Source organism: Diaphorina citri, unplaced genomic scaffold (genome assembly GCF_000475195.1).
Source record: "Diaphorina citri unplaced genomic scaffold, Diaci psyllid genome assembly version 1.1 scaffold848, whole genome shotgun sequence".
Classification (NCBI taxonomy): domain Eukaryota; kingdom Metazoa; phylum Arthropoda; class Insecta; order Hemiptera; family Psyllidae; genus Diaphorina; species Diaphorina citri.
In genome coordinates, this window is record NW_007378280.1 from 38832 (window position 1) to 59121 (window position 20290).

At 37.5% G+C, this 20290-nt stretch overlaps 2 protein-coding genes and 1 long non-coding RNA gene across 3 annotated transcripts in view; 1 reads left to right on the forward strand and 2 right to left on the reverse strand.

Annotated features, from left to right (window-relative positions):
* The first annotated feature begins 8457 nt into the window (after positions 1-8457).
* LOC113468782 lies at positions 8458-9417 on the forward strand. The gene is made up of 2 exons (XR_003392410.1): positions 8458-8634; positions 8822-9417. It is a non-coding gene; the product is annotated as an uncharacterized LOC113468782 (long non-coding RNA).
* A 458-nt stretch (positions 9418-9875) lies between these two features.
* LOC103512530 (fibronectin-binding protein A-like) lies at positions 9876-12717 on the reverse strand. Its single transcript, XM_026825971.1, has 6 exons — positions 12688-12717; positions 12037-12085; positions 11207-11604; positions 11079-11135; positions 10452-10568; positions 9876-10106 (listed from the first exon to the last, which is right to left on the reverse strand). Exons 1-6 carry the CDS (start codon positions 12715-12717, stop codon positions 9876-9878), a joined length of 882 nt encoding a protein of 293 aa, XP_026681772.1.
* Positions 12718-12752: 35 nt separating this feature from the next.
* Positions 12753-20290, reverse strand: part of LOC103512532 — a 36649-nt gene continuing 29111 nt past the window's right edge. The window contains exons 13-16 of the mRNA XM_026825972.1: positions 15667-15694; positions 15508-15616; positions 13784-14130; positions 12753-13739 (exon numbers count right to left, since the gene is read on the reverse strand). Of these exons, the coding sequence (XP_026681773.1) occupies positions 12753-13739; positions 13784-14130; positions 15508-15616; positions 15667-15694 (1471 nt within the window). The remainder of the gene's footprint in view (positions 13740-13783; positions 14131-15507; positions 15617-15666; positions 15695-20290) is intronic.

The following is a 20290-nucleotide window of genomic DNA, read 5'->3' on the forward strand; positions in this document are numbered from 1 at the left end:
GCCATAGCTATTCAAAACATAGTTTACAGAAAACTGCAAACGCAGAAACTCCCGGCCGAAAGTTTCTGAATAATTCCAAAGGCTTTCTGAAAGATACACGGCAAGTTTGTATGTTGCATACGTAATAGTACTATCGTACTATCCTATGGACTTACTTTATATCCAACTTACTTTTTCAGTCCTAATTCTGTATACTTACTTTATAAACTTACTTTCCCATTTGTGGATAAAGGGATAGGTATACCGTGCAACTTACCCGTAGGACCGCGTTTTACGAAGCTGGAGTTAGCTCAATTCTGGATTGAACTGGGTTAAAATCATAGATTCCCCAGAAGCGTTATGTCTCCCTATACTTACCTACCTACCTTCTTCCCTGGATTGGAAGGGGTATTCTGTGGTGGACAGTTTGTTCAGTAATATCTTTAATAATCTCTGGCACTGAATTCACATTTTACAAATATAGGTAAGTACAAATAATAATATTTTGCCATCTCCTCATGTACATATATATTCCATTGCAGAATTGCATTTCGCATTGTTGGCTACATTTCACTTTTGTTTATCTGATTGCAATATCACAAAATTCGTATACCTAGTGTCCTCACAACCTTCAGATATGAATCATAAATCATCGGTATTAATCTGAAAGATTTATCTGCTAACGTAAACTTGGTCAAAATATTGGTAGGTGAATTGAGAAACGGAACAGTATACTTGGTAGTGGTTATTGTGGTGGTGCTTGTGGCTTTTGATTAGCTTTCCCTTGAACTAATTAAACTAGGTACCTCGTACCTCCGCTAACCACCGCCTCTCTGGTTAAGATAATGGAAAACTAGTTATCATCCATTTTATTATTTCATAACATTTGTATAGTGTTCATTCCAATCTACGATTTTTTTTTCTCTCGTCTAGATACATAATTACAAACTTAATAATCTTTCTCTTGAGATAGGTGGTTTTTTTCGTCCACCAAGGTACTAATCGTTTGACCCGTGAAGTTTTAAGAACAGGAATAGCAACCTTAGCCGCACTCAAAACATCTTCATTAAACAATTCCAAACATTTATCTATATCGCTCATATCCTTTATCTTGCAGTCGAAACTTATGTTGTTCCGATATTTATCCCAGTCAGCTCTTTTGAAAATCCAAATGTCTCTAGAACTTTGGTTCGATAAGTTCTTATTCCAGAATTGAATTAGAATGGGGAAATGATCTGAATTGCATAGGTCATCGTGTAATTAATCTGAAAGATTTATCTGCTTAAACTTGGTCAAAATATTGGTAGGTGAATTGAGAAATGGAACAGTATACTACTTGGTAGTGGTCTAGTGGTTATTGTGGTGGTGCTTGTGGCTTTTGATTAGCTTTCCCTTGAACTAATTAAACTTTTAATCTGAAAGATTTATCTGCTAACGTAAACTTGGTCAAAATATTGGTAGGTGAATTGAGAAACGGAACAGTATACTACTTGGTAGTGGTCTAGTGGTTATTGTGGTGGTGCTTGTGGCTTTTGATTAGCTTTCCCTTGAACTAATTAAACTAGGTACCTCGTACCTGCGCTAACCACCGCCTCTCTGGTTAAGATAATGGAAAACTAGTTATCATCCATTTTATTATTTCATAACATTTGTATAGTGTTCATTCCAATCTACGATTTTTTTTCCCACTTTATTTCATAACATTTGTATAGTGTTCATTCCAAGCTACGATTTTTTTTCTCTCTTCTAGATACATAATTACAAACTTAATAATCTTTCTCTTGAGATAGGTGGTTTTTTTTTATAAAGAGCAAGGCTACAATTTAATTTCTTTCTTTCGCGTTTCTCTATTTTTCTTTTCTTTCTCATTCTTTTGTTAAACATCATAACATTAATAACAAACGCTGTAGCAATAGTATTGTCTAATCAGTGAGAACAAAAGAACAGGAGTACCAGGTACATTATAAAGTTCTTGGAAGATAACGTTTATATTTTGCGGTATACACTGTCTCCTGTAGGAGAGAGAGAGAGAGAGAGAGAGAGAGAGAGAGAGAGAGAGAGAGAGAGAGAGAGAGAGAGGGAGGGAGAGAGAGAGAAGGGAGAGAGAGAGAGAGAGAGAGAGAGAGGGAGGGAGAGGGAGAGGGAGAGAGAAGGGAAGAAAGGGAAAAAATATTGGGACGGGAGAAACTTGGTAAAACTTACAAAATAATAAACTTGAAAGAAAAAGTCTGACATCTTTCAGGTGACTTGACGACCTTGACGTTGACGCAGTGAGAAAGAAACGACTGTATCGAGACCTTGAATAGATCTGTCAGACCGTCTGAGAGACCCAGGTCTGAAGCTTTTCTCGCCACACACTTTCCGACAGACAGCAGTCTGAGCGTGTGTCACCGCTGTATACGGTACTTGCTTAGCTCAACTTCTGATGGGGTCCGAAAGATTTTCCTTGTTTTGTGCTTGAATTTTGGCGCTCACTCAGCCTCATGAATAGTAAAGAGAGGGAGGGAGAGGGAGAGGGAGAGAGAAGGGAAGAAAGGGAAAAAAATATTGGGACGGGAGAAACTTGGTAAAACTTACAAAATAATAAACTTGAAAGAAAAAGTCTGACATCTTTCAGGTGACTTGACGACCTTGACATTGACGCGATGAGAAAATAACGACTGTAAACTTAAGTAGGTCTGTCAGACCGTCTGAGAGAACTAGGTCTAAAGATTTTCCCGCCACACACGTTCGGACAGACCACGGTCTGAGCGTGAGGTGCTAGTTTACAGTATGCAACACTGCACCGTAGCGTAGCTTACTTGAATTAGGTAACTTACAAGGTTTTTTTTTTTTTTTGTGCTTGAATTTTGGCGCTTACTCTGTTTCAAGACCATCAGTGGGCGACAAGTAATTTAAGATTTTAAGACTATAGAGGATAAAGTAAAATTACTTGTAACCTTGTAGCTTGTAGGTAATACCTACACATAGGTACACTACTTAGTCGATACACTTTGAAACTTTAGCGCAAAGAATTAACATTTTCACAGTGCTTTTTACTTTGCCCTTGTGGTTCGGAATGGCCTTGCAGTTTTTTCTCATTATGCAATTTTCACGCTGAAATTAGCAATAAATTTAAAAGCAAGTAATTATGATGTTTCCCCTCACTTGAAGTTAATAGCCTGGGGGCCATAAATCATTTTAATGGGACAAAAAATCTGTACTAAAGTAGGAGAGATGTTCACTGCAAATCGCGAGGTGCTCACTGCATTTTTCACAGCTTCACCGCCGAGAGACCTAGGTCTGAAGCTTTTCTCGCCACACACTTTCCGACAGACAGCAGTCTGAGCGTGTGTCACCGCTGTACTGTAATTTAGCTTGCTTAGCTCAACTTCTGATGGGGTCCGAAAGATTTTCCTTGTTTTGTGCTTGAATTTTGGCGCTCACTCAGCCTCATGAATAGTAGCTACTTGGGAGTTGTGAGTTGCCATCTGTGGCGACATAACAAATAAATTTAAGACCAGTAACGATAAAGTTCAAATTACTTATAACCTTGCAGGTAATACCTACACATACATTTCGTCGAGGCACTTTAAAACTTTACCGCAAAGAATTAACATTTTCACTGTTTTTTTATTTTGCCCTTGTGGTTCGGAATGGTCTTGCAGTTTTTTTTCTCATTATGCAATTTTCACGCTGAAATTAGCAATAAATTTATAAGCAAGTAATTATAATGTTTCCCCTCACTTGAAGTTAATAGCCTGGGGGCCATAAATCAGTTTAATGGGACAAAAAATCTGTACTAAAGTAGGAGAGATGTTCACTGCAAATCGCGAGGTGCTCACTGCATTTTTCACAGCTTCACCGAGTGGGTATAACAAAGTTTTAACTCGTGTAAATCACCGAGGTAGAAATTTATGAAGACAATAACTTGGAAGACAAAATAACTCACGGGAAAATGAACAGGTGCGCGGTGCAAACTGCCAGGAAATTAACTAAAAAATGGGGGAAAATGTAGACTTGATAATTATTATCTTCTTTTTGTATTATTGTCCAAAAAACATGCTGAATTTCAACTCGATTTATATCATTTACTTCCTTACTTTTATTATAAATAGTTTTAATTTTAATTTGAAATTAAAAAAAAAGGTTTTGTCTTGGCAGTCCTCTCCATGACACAGAGAGTTTTCCGAGTACAACTTCCCTATTTCAATTACAGGGAAAACTATTTATAATGCAATAAAACTGAATAATGGGGCATGACAACAAGACACTACTCGTATTGTAGTTAGATTTTGATCACCACTTTTTTTCAAAAGTTTTACAAAGCATTACCCATTCATTATTGTGTACAATATTCTGCACTTAACGTTCTACTGAATCTACACTCAAAAACATACAGAGGTACCTTGTATTTAGTACACAGCTCAACAGTCATAATAACATTAATAATATCTCTAGTGTTCTGGAGAGTCTGTATAGCTTTCACGAGGTGTGTCATAAAAATGGATTATCTATGGAATTTTATTTATGAGTCATACACCGATCTGGCCATAAATTTCGGAAACTGTACACATATTAAGTATTAAATTTTTTATTATTATTATTTATGATGTAAGTACCAATTTATTTTTATTTGTGTGATTGTAGGCCTAGTTCTCAGTTTCCTTTTGATCACATGAAACCTGTATATCCCCCCTAAAAAAATTGCACATAGGAAGATACACCTACACAATACGTATTCTTACCTACTCATCATATCTTCGGCGAAACATTTTGAAACATTAGCTCAGATGCTCAGATAACAGACCATAATAGCCTTATTGAAATCTTGTGGGCAAAAGGAGAGAGAGAAAAAAAAGTTTAGAAATGTTCGAAAGAAAAAACAAATCAAAGCAATTGAAGCGCTCAAAAACCCCTGGGAAAACGGAGGGTAAAATGGAACAAATTTAGAGAATAGCAGAAAAGCAAGGAACAGAAAACGGAAAGAGATCACACGAAAATGTATCTAAATGTAAATCCCACACCTAATCTTTGAATATTGAAATAAGAGAAGAAGAAGAAGAAGAAGAAGAAGAAGAAGAAGAAGAAGAAGAAGAAGAGGATGAGGAGGGAAGGAGACAAAGAAGAAATCAAATTGAAGGTCTGGGATTACATTTTCAAATCATCACGTACTACACTTTCTCCTTTGAATTCTCTAGGGGTCCACTTGTTCAAAGTTTCAACATTGAACTTTAGCTTTCTTAAAAGTTTAGATGAAAAAGATCCCGTTGGATGAATTTGGGCTCCTTAAAAAAAGGAGATACATTTACATATGTATTACAAGATTTACATATGTAGATTTACGTGTGTTGGGTAAGGTCTAAATTTTGAGTGTGTTTAATTGAAACATTGTACCTACCTACCTACTTATTAAGTAAATTTCAAACTTTAAAGTAGATACATAATAAAGTCGTAATTTACAGTCAAAGGTAGCAAAATATCTAGGTATTTACCCCTGATTAATATCGTAAATTATAAATTACTGATTCATAAACTAAAACTGACCTAATTATGTTTTCATGAGCGGAAGGAGTAGGGTAACAATATTTACGACAGAATGCATATTGCATAGTGCCAAAAACATTGTATGTTTATATTGATCAGCATTTTTCCCTTTTTAATTTCACTTGTTTTAGACTTTCTCAGAGCATAAACGGCAGAACCCATTTTGTTACGAAAACCCACACACACTTGTTCATAAAAGGAGAGGCAGGTATACCTATGTATCAAATTATCTACACACCCTACCTATACCTAGGTCCCGATTTTTTTTTTCATTCAATCGCACTACGTCGCGTCGTCGTATGACGTTAAGGATCAGGCATCAGCTCCAGTGCAGCTGTAGCCTGAGCTCTTTTTTAGATCCTGTGCAACTGCACCCTTACCTCTTTTCATTCGATGATAGTTTTTATCCGGGAAGTAAAATTTATGACTCCCTCCTCTCTCATAAGTTTTATACGTTCGAGTTCGGTACAGACGGAAATCATTTTCTCCTTTCCAATAACAAGACTTTGAACAAAATGACCGATATAGGTACTCGTGTATGTGTGTTCTTTTTATTACACTGGTGTAATCGAGAAACCGATACAAGGTAACGAGATACTTTTGTAAAAAAAAAAGGTCAAATGTGAACAATCAAATTCCGCTGGAAATGTCCGTTTTGGGATCCCTTGAGTAAAAAAAAAGTCCTTTTAACTTGATACTTTTGATATCCCTGTTTGGTTTGTTTAAACTTGATACCTATCTTTTTTTTTTTTTTTTTTGGTGTAGGGGTCAAAAATACTTTGAGCCGGGGGTTTTTCTGGGCTTTAATTGGTACACTATGTATCTGCCTGGGCTATAACACGAGGATATACGTAAAAAAATTTGGTATGTTTATACTTGATCAGCATTTTTCCCTTTTTTAATTTCACTTGTTTTTAGACTTTCTCAGAGCATTAAACGCAGAACCCATTTGTTTACGAAAAACCTACGAAAACCCACACACACTTGTTCATAAAAGGAGAGGCAGGTATACCTATGTATCAAATTATCTACACACCCTACCTATACCTAGGTACCTTGGAACGTTTATTTTTTTATTAAATTAGGGTAGCTACCTGGGTAAATATTTATCTGCTCGAGAATACTGTGTAAATATTTGCGGTGTCTCCTGCTATAAAAACACTCATCCATTTTCATTTATCATTAGGAAGAAGATACCTCGTTTTCATTTTCCTTCCAATGGGAGTTAATTGAAAAATTGAAATAGACGCAGGAGAAACTTTAGAGCAGGGCTGCCCAACCGGTCGATCGCGGATTGATTTCAAATCGATCGCGACCAGCACACCCAGCAGCAGTGTTTGAACCTGACAATATCATCTTACACACCCGATTACTCCAAACTTGTGGACCAAATTTAGAATCAAGTCTCTCAGAGTTAGGTAAGTCGATCGCAAGACTGTATTGAAAATTCAAGTTGAGCACCCCTGCTATACAGTAGAAACTCATAACGTGAATAAAATGGGTTGCTAATTAAATTATGATTAGTTTACTCAAGCCGCTGTAGCCCATTTTAGATTGCCTGGTGATCAGGAGGGCGTAGGTTCAATCGCAGCCGAAATATGGAATTTTATCCTCAAGCTTGTTGGAGACTTTGACCACAAAAATAGTAGTAGCCTACGACTGAGGTAAAGAGAATTTTTAGTTTTATTTGAGCGAAAAAAAGGCACTACTAATACTTATTTATCGAAAGGCTTTTAAACTGGAAAAATTTCACCCTCAACTTCTCCGGCCTTCCTAAAGTCATCAGTACTTTGAATGGGAAGTATGCCCCATCAAGTTTTTCTCCTTACCACCAGAGTGCGTGACTTGAATGGTATCCCAAGGAAGGCAGATATGTACATTTGTTTCCAAAGTAGGTAAAAAAGGAAGGAATCGAAACAACAATAAGAAATATCAATAAATATGTATCTTTACTGTATTTTGAGATAAAAAAAACTTTGCACAACCGTAATCATTCTCGGAGTAAAAAGTTGCCATTTTAGTGAATTTCGGTCTTACAACATTTTTGTAAAATAGGTAGGTACTTGTAATAAAATGATGATGAGACCTATGAATTAGGAATAATAGGCATTAATATCAGCACCAAGCATCACAAGAATTGTAAAGTTCTTCAAAAACCGTTTCAAAAAAAGATCAAATTCAGGAACTTTTCCCATCTTTTTAAGTGAGAATTCCTAAATTCCTAAGGAACAGAACAAAACATTTCTTTCCCAAAATTTTGTTAGATTTGTAAAGTATGTAGATGAATGGAAAAAATAGTTAACAATATGAAATAATTTTTCTTCCTTCTTTTCGCTTGATTTATGATAAAGCATCGAAAAGATGAGAAGGTATCCCATCTAGGGGCAAGTCTTAGCGTAAAATAAATAAATACTATGGCTAGGTGAGAAAAGACACACTTTTCACACACAAACAAAAAGTGTAAGAAAACAAAAGAATCGAACAAAAATTTCGAATTAAACACACAAAGTGTACAAAATGCAATCACAATCAACTTCAAGGCAAAACATTTCCAATTTCAAGCACAGACTCGAGACCCTAGTGTGGATTTTTTAATATTAACTTAGTGGTACAAAGGAAAACTGTTACTATGCAGCATTGGAGTATAAGTTGTGAAAAAAGCAGCAGCGTGAAAAGTTTGTAATGAGAGTAAAGAATTCCCTGCTTAGCATGTGTATAAGTAGATACATACCTAATATTAAAAAAAATATTGTGATACATAATATAATGAAAATTTGCAATATCATGAACAACAGCTGTACCTACATTGGTATTACGTAGGTATAGAGGTATTACTTGTCTGTATGTTTTGTAATAACTTCTTTATATTGTAGTAGGACTGTTAGGTGGGTACCCTACGATACCCACAAAATAGGGAAAAAATAAATTATATTTATATAGAAGAATAGGACCTAATTCTAAAGTGGATGAATGTGTACTTTACAAGCTACTGCAGTAAGTTTTACTTATAATTCTTGTATAACTCACGAAAAAATTGTATTCACATATAACTTGTAAACTACATCACCCCTTTCAGGAACTGGCCAACAGGAACAATCAGAACATAAAATATACGAAATAAGGCACAAGGTAAAGGGACCTAATCCCAATGTGGATGAATGTGTACTTTACAAGCTACTGCAGTAAGTTTTACTCTAATTCTTGTATAATTTACGAAAAAATTGTATTTACACATAACTTGTAAACTACATCACCCCTTTCAGGAACTGGCCAACAGGAACAATCAGAACATAAAATATACGAAATAAGGCACAAGGTAAAATCACAACAAAAGTCACCATGTCCCGAAAACAAAAGTGTCACAAGTCACAACACGTGAAAATTACTAAAAATACACAAAGTTTCCATTCGGTGATGAATTAAGTACATATAAATAATCTCTAAAATTAATAAATAGGATACAATGTTATGTACAACTGATATGTTACATTGTTACAGGTTAGAATTTAGAATGCTACTGAGGTTAGGTGAAGTAAACATAAATAGAGTGCTGTTATACTGTCGGATAAATGTTTAACTCCCAGTTTTTACTCCTAAATATATTATGTTGACTCTAAGTTGTCCATGATTTAGATTTTTCAATCGCCTTAAATCACTACATTCCGAATTTCTACTTATTTTTTTCAGTACAATTTTTCATCTGTAAATGGTTTATTCAAATTAAATTGATCCCAAGGGCAAGAAAAACCTTGACAAATGGGGTGTGCCTGAAGGCATGTGATGTGTTCCAATCCATTCCATGATTTTAGTTTCACTGTTTAGTAGCTCCAACAATGGGAAGCTTTTCTCTAGTTTTACTGTTTACTCAGTGTTTAGTAGAAGTTTGTCCACTTCTCTAGCTACATGGACCAATTTGCTTTTCCAAATTTCCAACCTGTATGTACTTTTTTTTTTTTATTGATTCTGTTTCTTTGAATGTAGGAACATATTCTATGTTTATTTTTTTCCCACTATTTTCTGGGCCCCTCCAATAAGCATAGATATACCCACCCTGCAGTTCTTTGGGTCTGTGATATGGCATACCCATTCCACGGTTCCTTGGGTCTGTGCTATAGCATACCCATTCTGGCCTTCACCATGTTCCCTCAAACTCATACATCATAATAACCGGCATTCATCATCACAGCTGAATTTAGACGGTGAAGTTTAAGGTACACCCGAGCAGTTGTAATACATTTTGTTATTTATTATTACGATTTTTCTCTCTTACATGATGAAAAGTTTGTATGCTTTATGTCCCTCCCTCTCTCTCGCTTACTCTCCTGCTGTGTTTCAACCACGTTCATGAAATCTCATTTTTCTTCTTTCTGTCACTTTGAAAAAAAAGTACAACTCAACGCTGCCGTCTTGCTTCGTTCGACCAGTAGTTCCCGCTCCAGATTATGAATGCGGGCCATATTCATACAGTTACGTACGTAGAGGTCTTTCACTAGCAGATCCGAAGCAGCCAGCCGACTCACGTTCTGCCGATGAAGCCGAAGTTCCAGCTGCAGACTGTCTTCCTCGCTTCCTACGCTGAGGTCCGTGGTTCGAGACTCGTTCTGGGCGGAAATAAAAAGATATGTTAGATACAGAATAAGGGGCCGAGTCCTAAGGGCAATAGTCCCACATACTGGACTCCGCACACAGGAATATCGTGAGAAAAGACCCCCATTTCAATGTACCTAATTAATAAGGGGCCAACGAGGAAAACTTTTTTTTTTGGGAAAGTAGTGCGCTTCCTCTCGCACTGGTGATGCTGCCACTGGTCGCTACTTGATTAAACTAGCTATCCAATTATCCTCACGAGGCTGAGTGGACCCGGAAATCCAAGCGCAAAGCCGAAAAAAATTCGACTCCACCGGGAATCGAACCCGGGACCTCTGGCATGATATTTTTGAGCTTACCACATGGTTGTTTGTCTGATTAGAAGCTCTCTGGTGGTTTTTCTTGTGTCTCCTCATTTTCTTGTGAAGTTTTGGAGTTTCGTTTACACTGTTAGGACTAGTTGTCTGCCCGTTGAGCTGAAATCAAACCCAAAGTTCATATTGTATTGAGAACATTTAAAAAGAATTACTTTGTTTGAACAGATCTTGCTACTTAGTAGGCGATCACAATGGAGAACCGAAAATCGAGAATAGCCTAGTACCGACCCAAGAGAAAATAAACAAACCATATGCTAATGAATAGAAGCGTCCTGAACGGGGCCTTGACCATAGTACCGACCCTCGCAGGAAATCAAGAATTCGAGGTGAATTTTTTCTACAACGGTTGATGATCTCGGCGAGGGTCAATGGTCCATGGTCGCCGTTCTCACAAGGCTGGGTGTAGCCCGTATTTCAAACACAGAGTTGAAAAAACTTCCGACACTCCCGGGAATCGAACCCGGGACCTCCAGGTTAAGAAACTACCGCATTGCCCTCACGAGGCTGAGCGCAGCCCGCATTCCAAGTACAGAGTAAAAAAAAAAAAAAAAATCGACACTCCTGGGAATCGAACCCGAAACCTCCGGTTTGCAAAGAGGTTGAACTCACCATTCTCTCATAGTGGGACACCCGCTCTGGATCCAGCTTGGAAGCCAGAGAGTCTATCTCATCCAGGAACATTTTCTCTCATAGTGGGACACCCGCTCCGGATCCAGCTTGGAAGCCAGGGAGTCTATCTCATCCAGGAACATTTCCGTTTGGACCGCGCTATCCAGAGCTTTCACTATCTCACTGGCTGACGTCTGAACACTAGAATCAGCATACTGTTTAGTAGGAGCTAAGGTGGGAGGGGCCACGGGCGACCAATCAGATTGCATCGCTGCATCGGTGGGCGGAGAAGACGTTTCATTGGTTGAAACATCCCGGGGCTGAGAAGGCATTTCATTTGTGGAGATGTTATAGGGCTGAGAAGGCATTTTATTGGCTGACTTGACGGGCGTTTCTGGAGGGAAAGACTTGGGGGTTTCGGCTGATGGTGATTCTTTGATTGGTGGGCAAGACTCGAGTGGTTCAACTGAAATGTGAGGTACTTCTGGTTTTGCTATGGGCGACGAAGTGACGTGGGTAGAGTTTTCTGAAATGGGCAAAGGAATATATAATATTATATACCTATTTTGAATTCAAGTTCAAGGTTTAGTCAGCGTAGTTTGCTTGGAGGGTAGCTCGCGGGATCAATTCCCACCCGAGACGGATTTTATCCTTTACAGATAAGATTCTATCCTGTCTTCCTTCTCTCTTCGCTTTCGGGACCCCTGCAGTTACAGTTTCCTCTATCAAATTATCAGTGACGAGGTTAAGTTTGGCAAGCCATTAGGCGACAAGCTACCCGCCTCGTCACTTTAACCTCACCCAGCAGGACGAGAACATGAGATTGTCCAGATGGTCATCCATCCAGATGCCAACCACGCGCAACGTTGCTTAACTTCAGTGATGCATTGGGAACTGGTGTATTCGACATGCCATTGACGCTGGTTTAAGTTTCAATACTACAAACTACGAAACTCACCCAATTGTCTTAACGCTTGATTGAGCTCTCGTATGACATCATCGTACTCCTATGATAATGTGTACTTAGTCAGAACACTCACAACTTTCTAAAGGATATAGATTTGAGACCTGTGTACATTGGGATTTATAATTGAACTTGGAAGAATAGTTGTCTGCAAGTCATATTTACCTTTGATTCCAAACAGGTTGAGATGTCTAGCTCGAACACCTGGCAGCAAATGAGTCAATATATCCTCTAGTGTCGACATTTATCATCGGAATGAGTAGTGTCATAGTAAGTGGTGTCTCTAACTCTATTGTTAGAGATAAACGTAGTTTTAAAAACATTTGAAAGTTTTTGTACACAAGATCTCAAATCTATATCTCGTCGCCAATAAGTGTCGTAGAAATAATCTCAAGTTAGTGCTGGGTGGTTTGAAAAATAAATAAATATAATCTCTTGGACGTCGTGATTGACAAATGTGTCAACAGTTATTTGTATGTACACGCTATAAATATATGTACAAGCAGAAATGTGTAGAAGCAAACATGCAAGCTGGTGCAGTCATAAAAACATTAACTTTTTCAAGAACAAGATCAGTTTATGAAAGATAAGCATGAGTTTATTGCAATGCTCCCCGGGATCGAGTGGGTTCGAGGAAGTGTTTACCTGCTCAAACAGTTTTCTTTCATCGTCCATCTTGCCTGTCCAATAATCTTCCAGTCTTTCAAACTCTAGAACATTAACTTTTTCAAAAACAAGATCAGTTTATGAAAGATAAGCATGAGTTTATTGCAATGCTCCCCGGGATCGAGCGGGTTCGAGGAAGTGTTTACCTGCTCAAACAGTTTTCTTTCATCGTCCATCTTGCCTGTCCAATAATCTTCCAGTCTTTCAAACTCTACTTTCATCTGTTCCAAACAGTGCGTCAAATCTTTACATCGCTCTTCTGCATCCTCCTTCTCAGCTTTCACAGTTTCATACTTGTCCATGTAGGTCTCCAAGTAGAAACATTTCTTCAAAAGTTCCTCTCGTTCGTTTAGGAAAGCTTCCAATGTTGCCAGTTTCCACAGAGGATGAGGTTGTTTTAGACAGTCTTCCAATGTTTCGCGTGTCCACTTTGTAGAATTGTTTTTCACCCCGTTTAGCCATTGCTTAATATCCTCTTTGTTATCATCAGGAGGAGATTTTTTAATGACGGTTATTATTCCGTCAACATTAACACTGGTGGATTCGATATCTTCATCCACTGTTTGTTCTGAAGTTGCTAAACGTGGTATCTCGTCTGTTTTCTGTACATTAGACTGAGGTTCTGTGCTGGTAAGTTCTTTCTGCTTTACAACACACATTTCCTCATCAGCTGTATTTAAACTATCCTCCTCACATCCAAAAGCATCTGTTCTACGATTTTCACTTGCTTCTCTCACACCATTATGTCGACTTGTCAAATCATCTCCATTCTTATCCAGTATCATGGTTTCCATGACATTATGTTCATCTTCTATTGCTTTATGTATGGTCATTGTTTTGAACTGATCCTCCGCATCATGATCATCCGTGTTCATTTTCAGATCATTATTGTTATTATTCACACATGTCTCCATAGTGTTATTGGTTTTCAGTTCATTTCTAGTCTTACTATTTGTACTGGAAGTCAGGCTATCCAAGCTAATATCAAAGGCAAAGCTTTTCAAGTTCAGAGTTCCTGGACTCTGAGAGGACTTCTCTCATAGTGGGACACCCGCTCTGGATCCAGCTTGGAAGCCAGAGAGTCTATCTCATCCAGGAACATTTCCGTTTGTACCGCGCTATCCAGAGCTTTCACTATCTCACTGGCTGACGTCTGAACACTAGAATCCGCATACTGTTTAGTAGGAGGAGCTAAGGTGGGAGGGGCCACGGGCGACCAATCAGATTGCATCGCTGCATCGGTGGGCGGAGAAGACGTTTCATTGGTTGAAACATCCCGGGGCTGAGAAGACATTTCATTGGTGGAGACGTTATGGGGCTGAGAAGGCATTTTATTGGCTGACTTGACGGGCGTTTCTGGAGGGAAAGACTTGGGGGTTTCGGCTGATGGTGATTCTAAGGAAAGAACTCTTCTTATAACACCTGCGAAAGATAACCATCATTATAGCAGCGATAGTAAACATCTTACAAGATCACAGATACTTTAATAGGTCATGGTCTCGAAATAATTACCACCTAATACCCACGCTGTTCTTATAAAAATCGTATATCGTAAACTTGATCCAAAACTTTATGATTCGATTCTACGCAATACAAAATATACATGTATTTTCAACTGTGTCGAGACAAATAAATCATTGTTGAAATTTTGATTTATTATAATTTAACCGAGGTGGTTGTCGACACGATTATGGACTGGATCACTGGCAATGTTAAAGTGAACTTTTAGAAAGAAATGGCTTATTGTCAGTATCTACGTATAATAACGCAATGTTGATATTTTTTTCAAGTGAATTTTCCTTTTGATTTTCACAACCTAGAACTGGTTATACAGAAGAGAAAATGGAGAAAAAATCCTGAGAGAGAAAAGACGGACAAACAATCATGGATAGAAGGGTATGGAGAGGAAGAATAAAAGAAAGAAATGCCAACGACAAAATTGGGAAAAAGGTGTAGAAAAATAAGTATGAGAAGGATTTGGAAAGGAAATGGATATGGGTAAATTTATACTTCTAGAAAAGAGTATCTAATTCATTATGCTTAAAGGGAAGAGTGCAAAAAAACAATCTTTCAATACTGTTTGCCGATATCATTACTTTGAAGATCATTGACCACTCACCCACCGACTACTTTACAGACTAAACACAGGTGATTTAAACATTACGGAAAACTACTCAACAAAAATCACATTTTGAGCACACTACAATTTTATTTGGTTCTTGGTTGTCCGTAGGTGTTCAAATTGGCAAGATTTTTTGTGTGTACTTCGGTATTCGAATAATCACCAAAGATTTTCGCGACCAAATACTTGGTTCTTTGGTTGTCCGTAGGTGTTCAAATTGGCAAGATTTTTTTTGTGTGTACTTCGGTATTCGAATAATCACCAAAGATTTTCGCGACCAAATACCAAGGTCGCAAATTCTTCAAGTTTCGTGCCATTATTTAGAAGTTCGAATGTCTGCAGGTTGCCTGCTTGTTAGTAAAGAATATTCAGATGATAATGCAAAAACCGTGATATTTAGAGCTTCACATGTATGTGAGTAGTAAAACGAAAGCTGAGTTAAAATTCGTATACTTTTGAGCAGTTTCTGGGCTCTAGAGGCGTTCCACAACAATTTAGATATATTTAGAAACTCCAAATCATTTTAGGCTTTAGAGTTTAGACGATAAATGACATCATTCATATTTCTGATACGAGCTAGCAACGTTGCTTAACTTCGGTGATGCATTGGGAACTGATGTATTCGACATGCTATTGACGCTGGTTTAAGTTTCAATACTACAAACTACGAAACTCACCCAATTGTCTTAACGCTTGATTGAGCTCTCGTATGACATCATCTTTCTGCCTTAATGTCTCCTGCATGCTTGCCTTGTACTCCGCGAATTCCTCCTCTAAGTCTAACACCTGGGAACAATAAGCGTAGGTATTTCATTATGGAAACTATGTAAACAAACCCAGGTAACCCAAATATTCTTAGTCACACTGAAGGGATGAGTTTCATCAATCGGACAAAACGTTAGAGTTAGTAGAATGGAACAGACAAACTTAAGGGAAAAAAAATTAGTGGTCGAAACCCCCCCCCCCCAAAAAAAAGAAAATATTTAGAAGTTCGAATGTCTGCAGGTTGCCTGCTTGTTAGTAAAGAATATTCAGATGATAATGCAAAAACCGTGATATTTAGAGCTTCACATGTACCTATGTGAGTAATAAAACGAAAGCTGAGTTCAAATTCGTATACTTTTGAGCAGTTTCTGGGCTCTAGAGGCGTTCCACAATAATTTAGATATATTTAGAAACTCCAAATCATTTTAGGCTTTAGAGTTTAGACGATAAATGACATCATTCATATTTCTGATACGAGCTACTCATAAAATATTGCCCCAAAAGCACACCCCTTAGCCTTAGGCGAGGCGGATCTATGCCTTCGATGATTATTAATCTCAAGAACTTAATAGTACTTGCACGTAATAATACGTATGTCTGAGCTAGTATAAGTATAGATATACGTTTGTGTATAAGTATAATTATAGCTTTGTTAATTGGGTATCAATCAACTTTGATAAGTTGTTCGGCGCACCCAGTATTCGAGTGTATTAAAATTTTAATGACTAGTTTGACCTGGTGATGAAGTTAATTTAATGCCGTTTACAGACAAGATATTTGGGAAGATTAATTATAGCGAGAGGTCGAACTTATCAGTGTATGTCTAATCTAGAATAGAGATTAAATACCAAATACATGAGTTCACAGGAAGAAAAACCGATACTAAGTTGCTGAGTTCAAAATCGAAATTAGGGATTGAGAGAGACTTTCAAAAACAATAACGTTGAAATATACTAGTGAGGGTGCTTCTAGGTTTCATCAAGGCCCGGAGATACATAGAAGCTTAACTCCATTCATGAAAACACCCACTCAGACGCTTATTTGCAGGGACAAACACTCGCAAACAGCCCTAAAGGATGGGTTATGCTTATACGAATCTTATCTTATCGCCATGACGCGATCTTCCAGATAGTTTTCCTTCGTTTCCTCCTATACTCTTCTATTTTCCAGATACTTTTCCTATATTTCCTCCTATGCTCCTGTGCAATGTTATTCCATGCTGATGGAACTTCCATGCAAGTCTCTTAACAAGGAAACAACATTCCTCTGCGCACGGTACTCAGTCATTTACCGACAATGTCTGCATTTAGTTCTTCAACTTCAATACCCTTTGTTTTTAATAATTTCTGCATTTAGATCTTCAACTTCAATTCCCTTTGTTTTTAATAATAATTTCTGCATTTAGATCTTCAACTTCAATTCCTCTTATTACTACAGAGGCCGGAACTCTTCGGGGGGCTTGACCTCTTGGTTCACCTATGCTATCGTGGTTTGAATACAACTTATAATGTATGAACGGAATTTAGCATGATATTAAACTACAAATGACGCTTAATGGATTCGAGATTCCGGTCGCATTCAAACCGCACCGAGTCAAAGCTCACTCGAACAAGATTAGAAATCAGAAAAAAGATAATAACAATGCCCCAACTAACACAACAACACAATTATCTTTCATACTCTACATCAGCGATTCTCAACCGTGGGTACGCGAGACCCTAAGGGGGTACTCGAAAAAAAAAGTGTAATGGCCAAAAAACGAATAACAAAATTTTGAATTTGGGCGGCTTATCAGTGCAGAACAGTACAAAAAAGTACTGAATTTTGACCTCAATGTACTGAACTTTTTCAAAAGGTAATGGGTGCGTTTGGAACTAGTTCCAGTACACACCAACCTAGGTATGGGTACCCGGTACTCATTATGATGGTAGTTGGGTGTTCGTGAGATTAAACCCGGGCACCCAAGGGGTAGGTAAGTGTACCCCGGTTGAGACTCGCTGGTCTACATGACTGATGTAGGCAGAGATGGAGACTTGAATGCAAGAAATGTGGACCATCGGAGTGTGGACATGTAAGGTAAGGTCAAACCGGAACCTGATTGCCAGGTTTTAATCAAGACTTTGTGAGCTTCAATATTGGTACGCCACGTTATGACAAATATGCCAATCATAGCGCCGTACTATGAATTGTACCATGGTGCTCCGAGGACGAGGACTAGCGCTTACAAAGTAGACGCGCTAGCTTTCAAGCTAACTAGGCTGGCTCAATTTCTTTTTTACAAATACACGTTTTTATTACCCAAGCATCCAAATGTTTAATATAATATCGTATTGTCATTCAAAATAAACCAACAAGTATCATTGAAAATCAATCGGCTAAGTAAGAGTGCAGCAAATATTTGACCCATACGTGCGAACACACAAGCAAAAATATCAATGGGTATCCATATAAATAAAAGCCTTTATTATAAAACTAACTACATATTACCTCTATTATACACTTGGTGTTGTTAGAAGAAATATTTTTCAAAAACGTGCGAATCTAACTATTAGTTTGCAGCAAAAGCACTCGTTATTGTAATATTTGTTCTTGATGAAAAGGTTAACTACGATCAACTCTCATGCCATATACAGTACTCCTATGATAATGTGTACTTAGTCAGAACACTCACAACTTTCTAAAGGATATAGATTTGAGACCTGTGTACATTGGGATTTATAATTGAACTTTGAAGAATAGTTGTCTGCAAGTCATATTTACCTTTGATTCCAAACAGGTTGAGATGTCTAGCTCGAACACCTGGCAGCAAATGAGTCAATATATCCTCTAGTGTCGACATTTATCATCGGAATGACTAGTGTCATAGTAAGTGGTGTCTCTAACTCTATTGTTGGAGATAAACGTAGTTTTAAAAACATTTGAAAGTTTTTGTACACAAGATCTCAAATCTATATCTCGTCGCCAATAAGTGTCGTAGAAATGTAGTGTCATAGTAAGAGGTGTCTCTAACTCTATTGTTAGAGATAAACGTAGTTCTAAAAACATTTGAAAGTTTTTGTACACAAGATCTCAAATCTATATCTCGTCGCCAATAAGTGTCGTAGAAATAATCTCAAGTTAGTGCTGGGTGGTTTGAAAAATAAATAAAAATATAATCTCTTGGACGTCGTGATTGACAAATGTGTCAACAGTTATTTGTATGTACACGCTATAAATATATGTACAAGCAGAAATGTGTAGAAGCAAACATGCAAGCTGGTGCAGTCATAAAAACATTAACTTTTTCAAGAACAAGATCAGTTTATGAAAGCGATAAATAAGTTTTTGTTAATACTTATATTACTTAGGTATGCACATGTACATAATGGGGGAAATTAACTTTGCTCACAGCGGTATAAAGGTGGGTGACATTGACTGATCACATGAATGTGACATCTGTCATATGAAATCATACCCTGTCATCTTATACAATATACAGTGACGATAACACTTGTGCTTTTTTTAATTTATTAAGTTAACATTTATTATTTTTCAATATAACACTTAGAACATACTGAATTTTTATAAATGGTATACCCATCCGTATAAGCAGAGCTTGTGCCACGGATGGGGGTGAGCTAGTGCTTTGGCGATCAAAGATGTTGAAGGTGATTTTCATGGTTCTCTTCTGTTAATACATAAGGGATGTGATGGTCTAAAGGTCTATTGAATGCTATTCTCATCTATGTATATTTTTCTTTCTCCTTTCCTCTTTCTATTCAATTCTATCCTCTATCCATTTAATCCACATAGACAAAGGTCTATTCAAAGGTAATACTACGAAACGACCATGCTATGGCACAGACAATCGAGTTAATGCACGACCAATACGTTATTCAAAATAATGCTCTTCTTATCTACGACTTACGGGCAAAATTTATTGGCACAGAAGAAAATCCTAATGGGGACAGCAAAGAATGATTTAGTTGGAAAAGCGGATTTCAAATGATTAATGTCCTTGTTCTTGAGGTGATCTTGCAATTGCATGCACTAACTGCAACTAGAGATATTTTTTCATCTGAAATATTTGTATTTCAAGCAGCATTTAACCTGACGCCAATATTTTAAAAAACTCATTCCTGGTACCAATAACTATACGTACCAGGAAACATCCCCACAATGTGGGTACTCGTATTTAAGGTATGCATGTCCTATAAACCCCCATACTTCTCATAAATCTCGTTTCTGCATTTAAAGCATGTATTTAACCTCCAGCCTCCCATTTGTCCTGGTGGTTCCACTCATGTAACTATCGATATCTTGCCTCACAGACCACACTTCCATTGATCTACGTCCGTGGGATGTCAAAGGTCGTCTGCGTGTTTTTAAATAGACTATGAAGCAATTCCCTCGGTATCAAAGGATTGATATTAGCGTCACATGGCATCGATTGCAAATAAACCTACCAACAAGTTATGTGTTTGATATTGGCAATTATAGTGAGAGGCTGTAAAATTTATTCAACTCTGGGTACGTGAATGAGATTTCGCAATGTTTTTTGTTGCGATGCAATCTACTGGAGGAAATTCTTACCATCTGCAATTTTATTGACTCGTGTCTCTTGATAGGTTTGAGTAAATGATTTTGTTCAGCACATTCACATTCTAATACTTGGGTAGGTGTCTAGGTAATGTCTATTCCATTAAAAAAGACAAC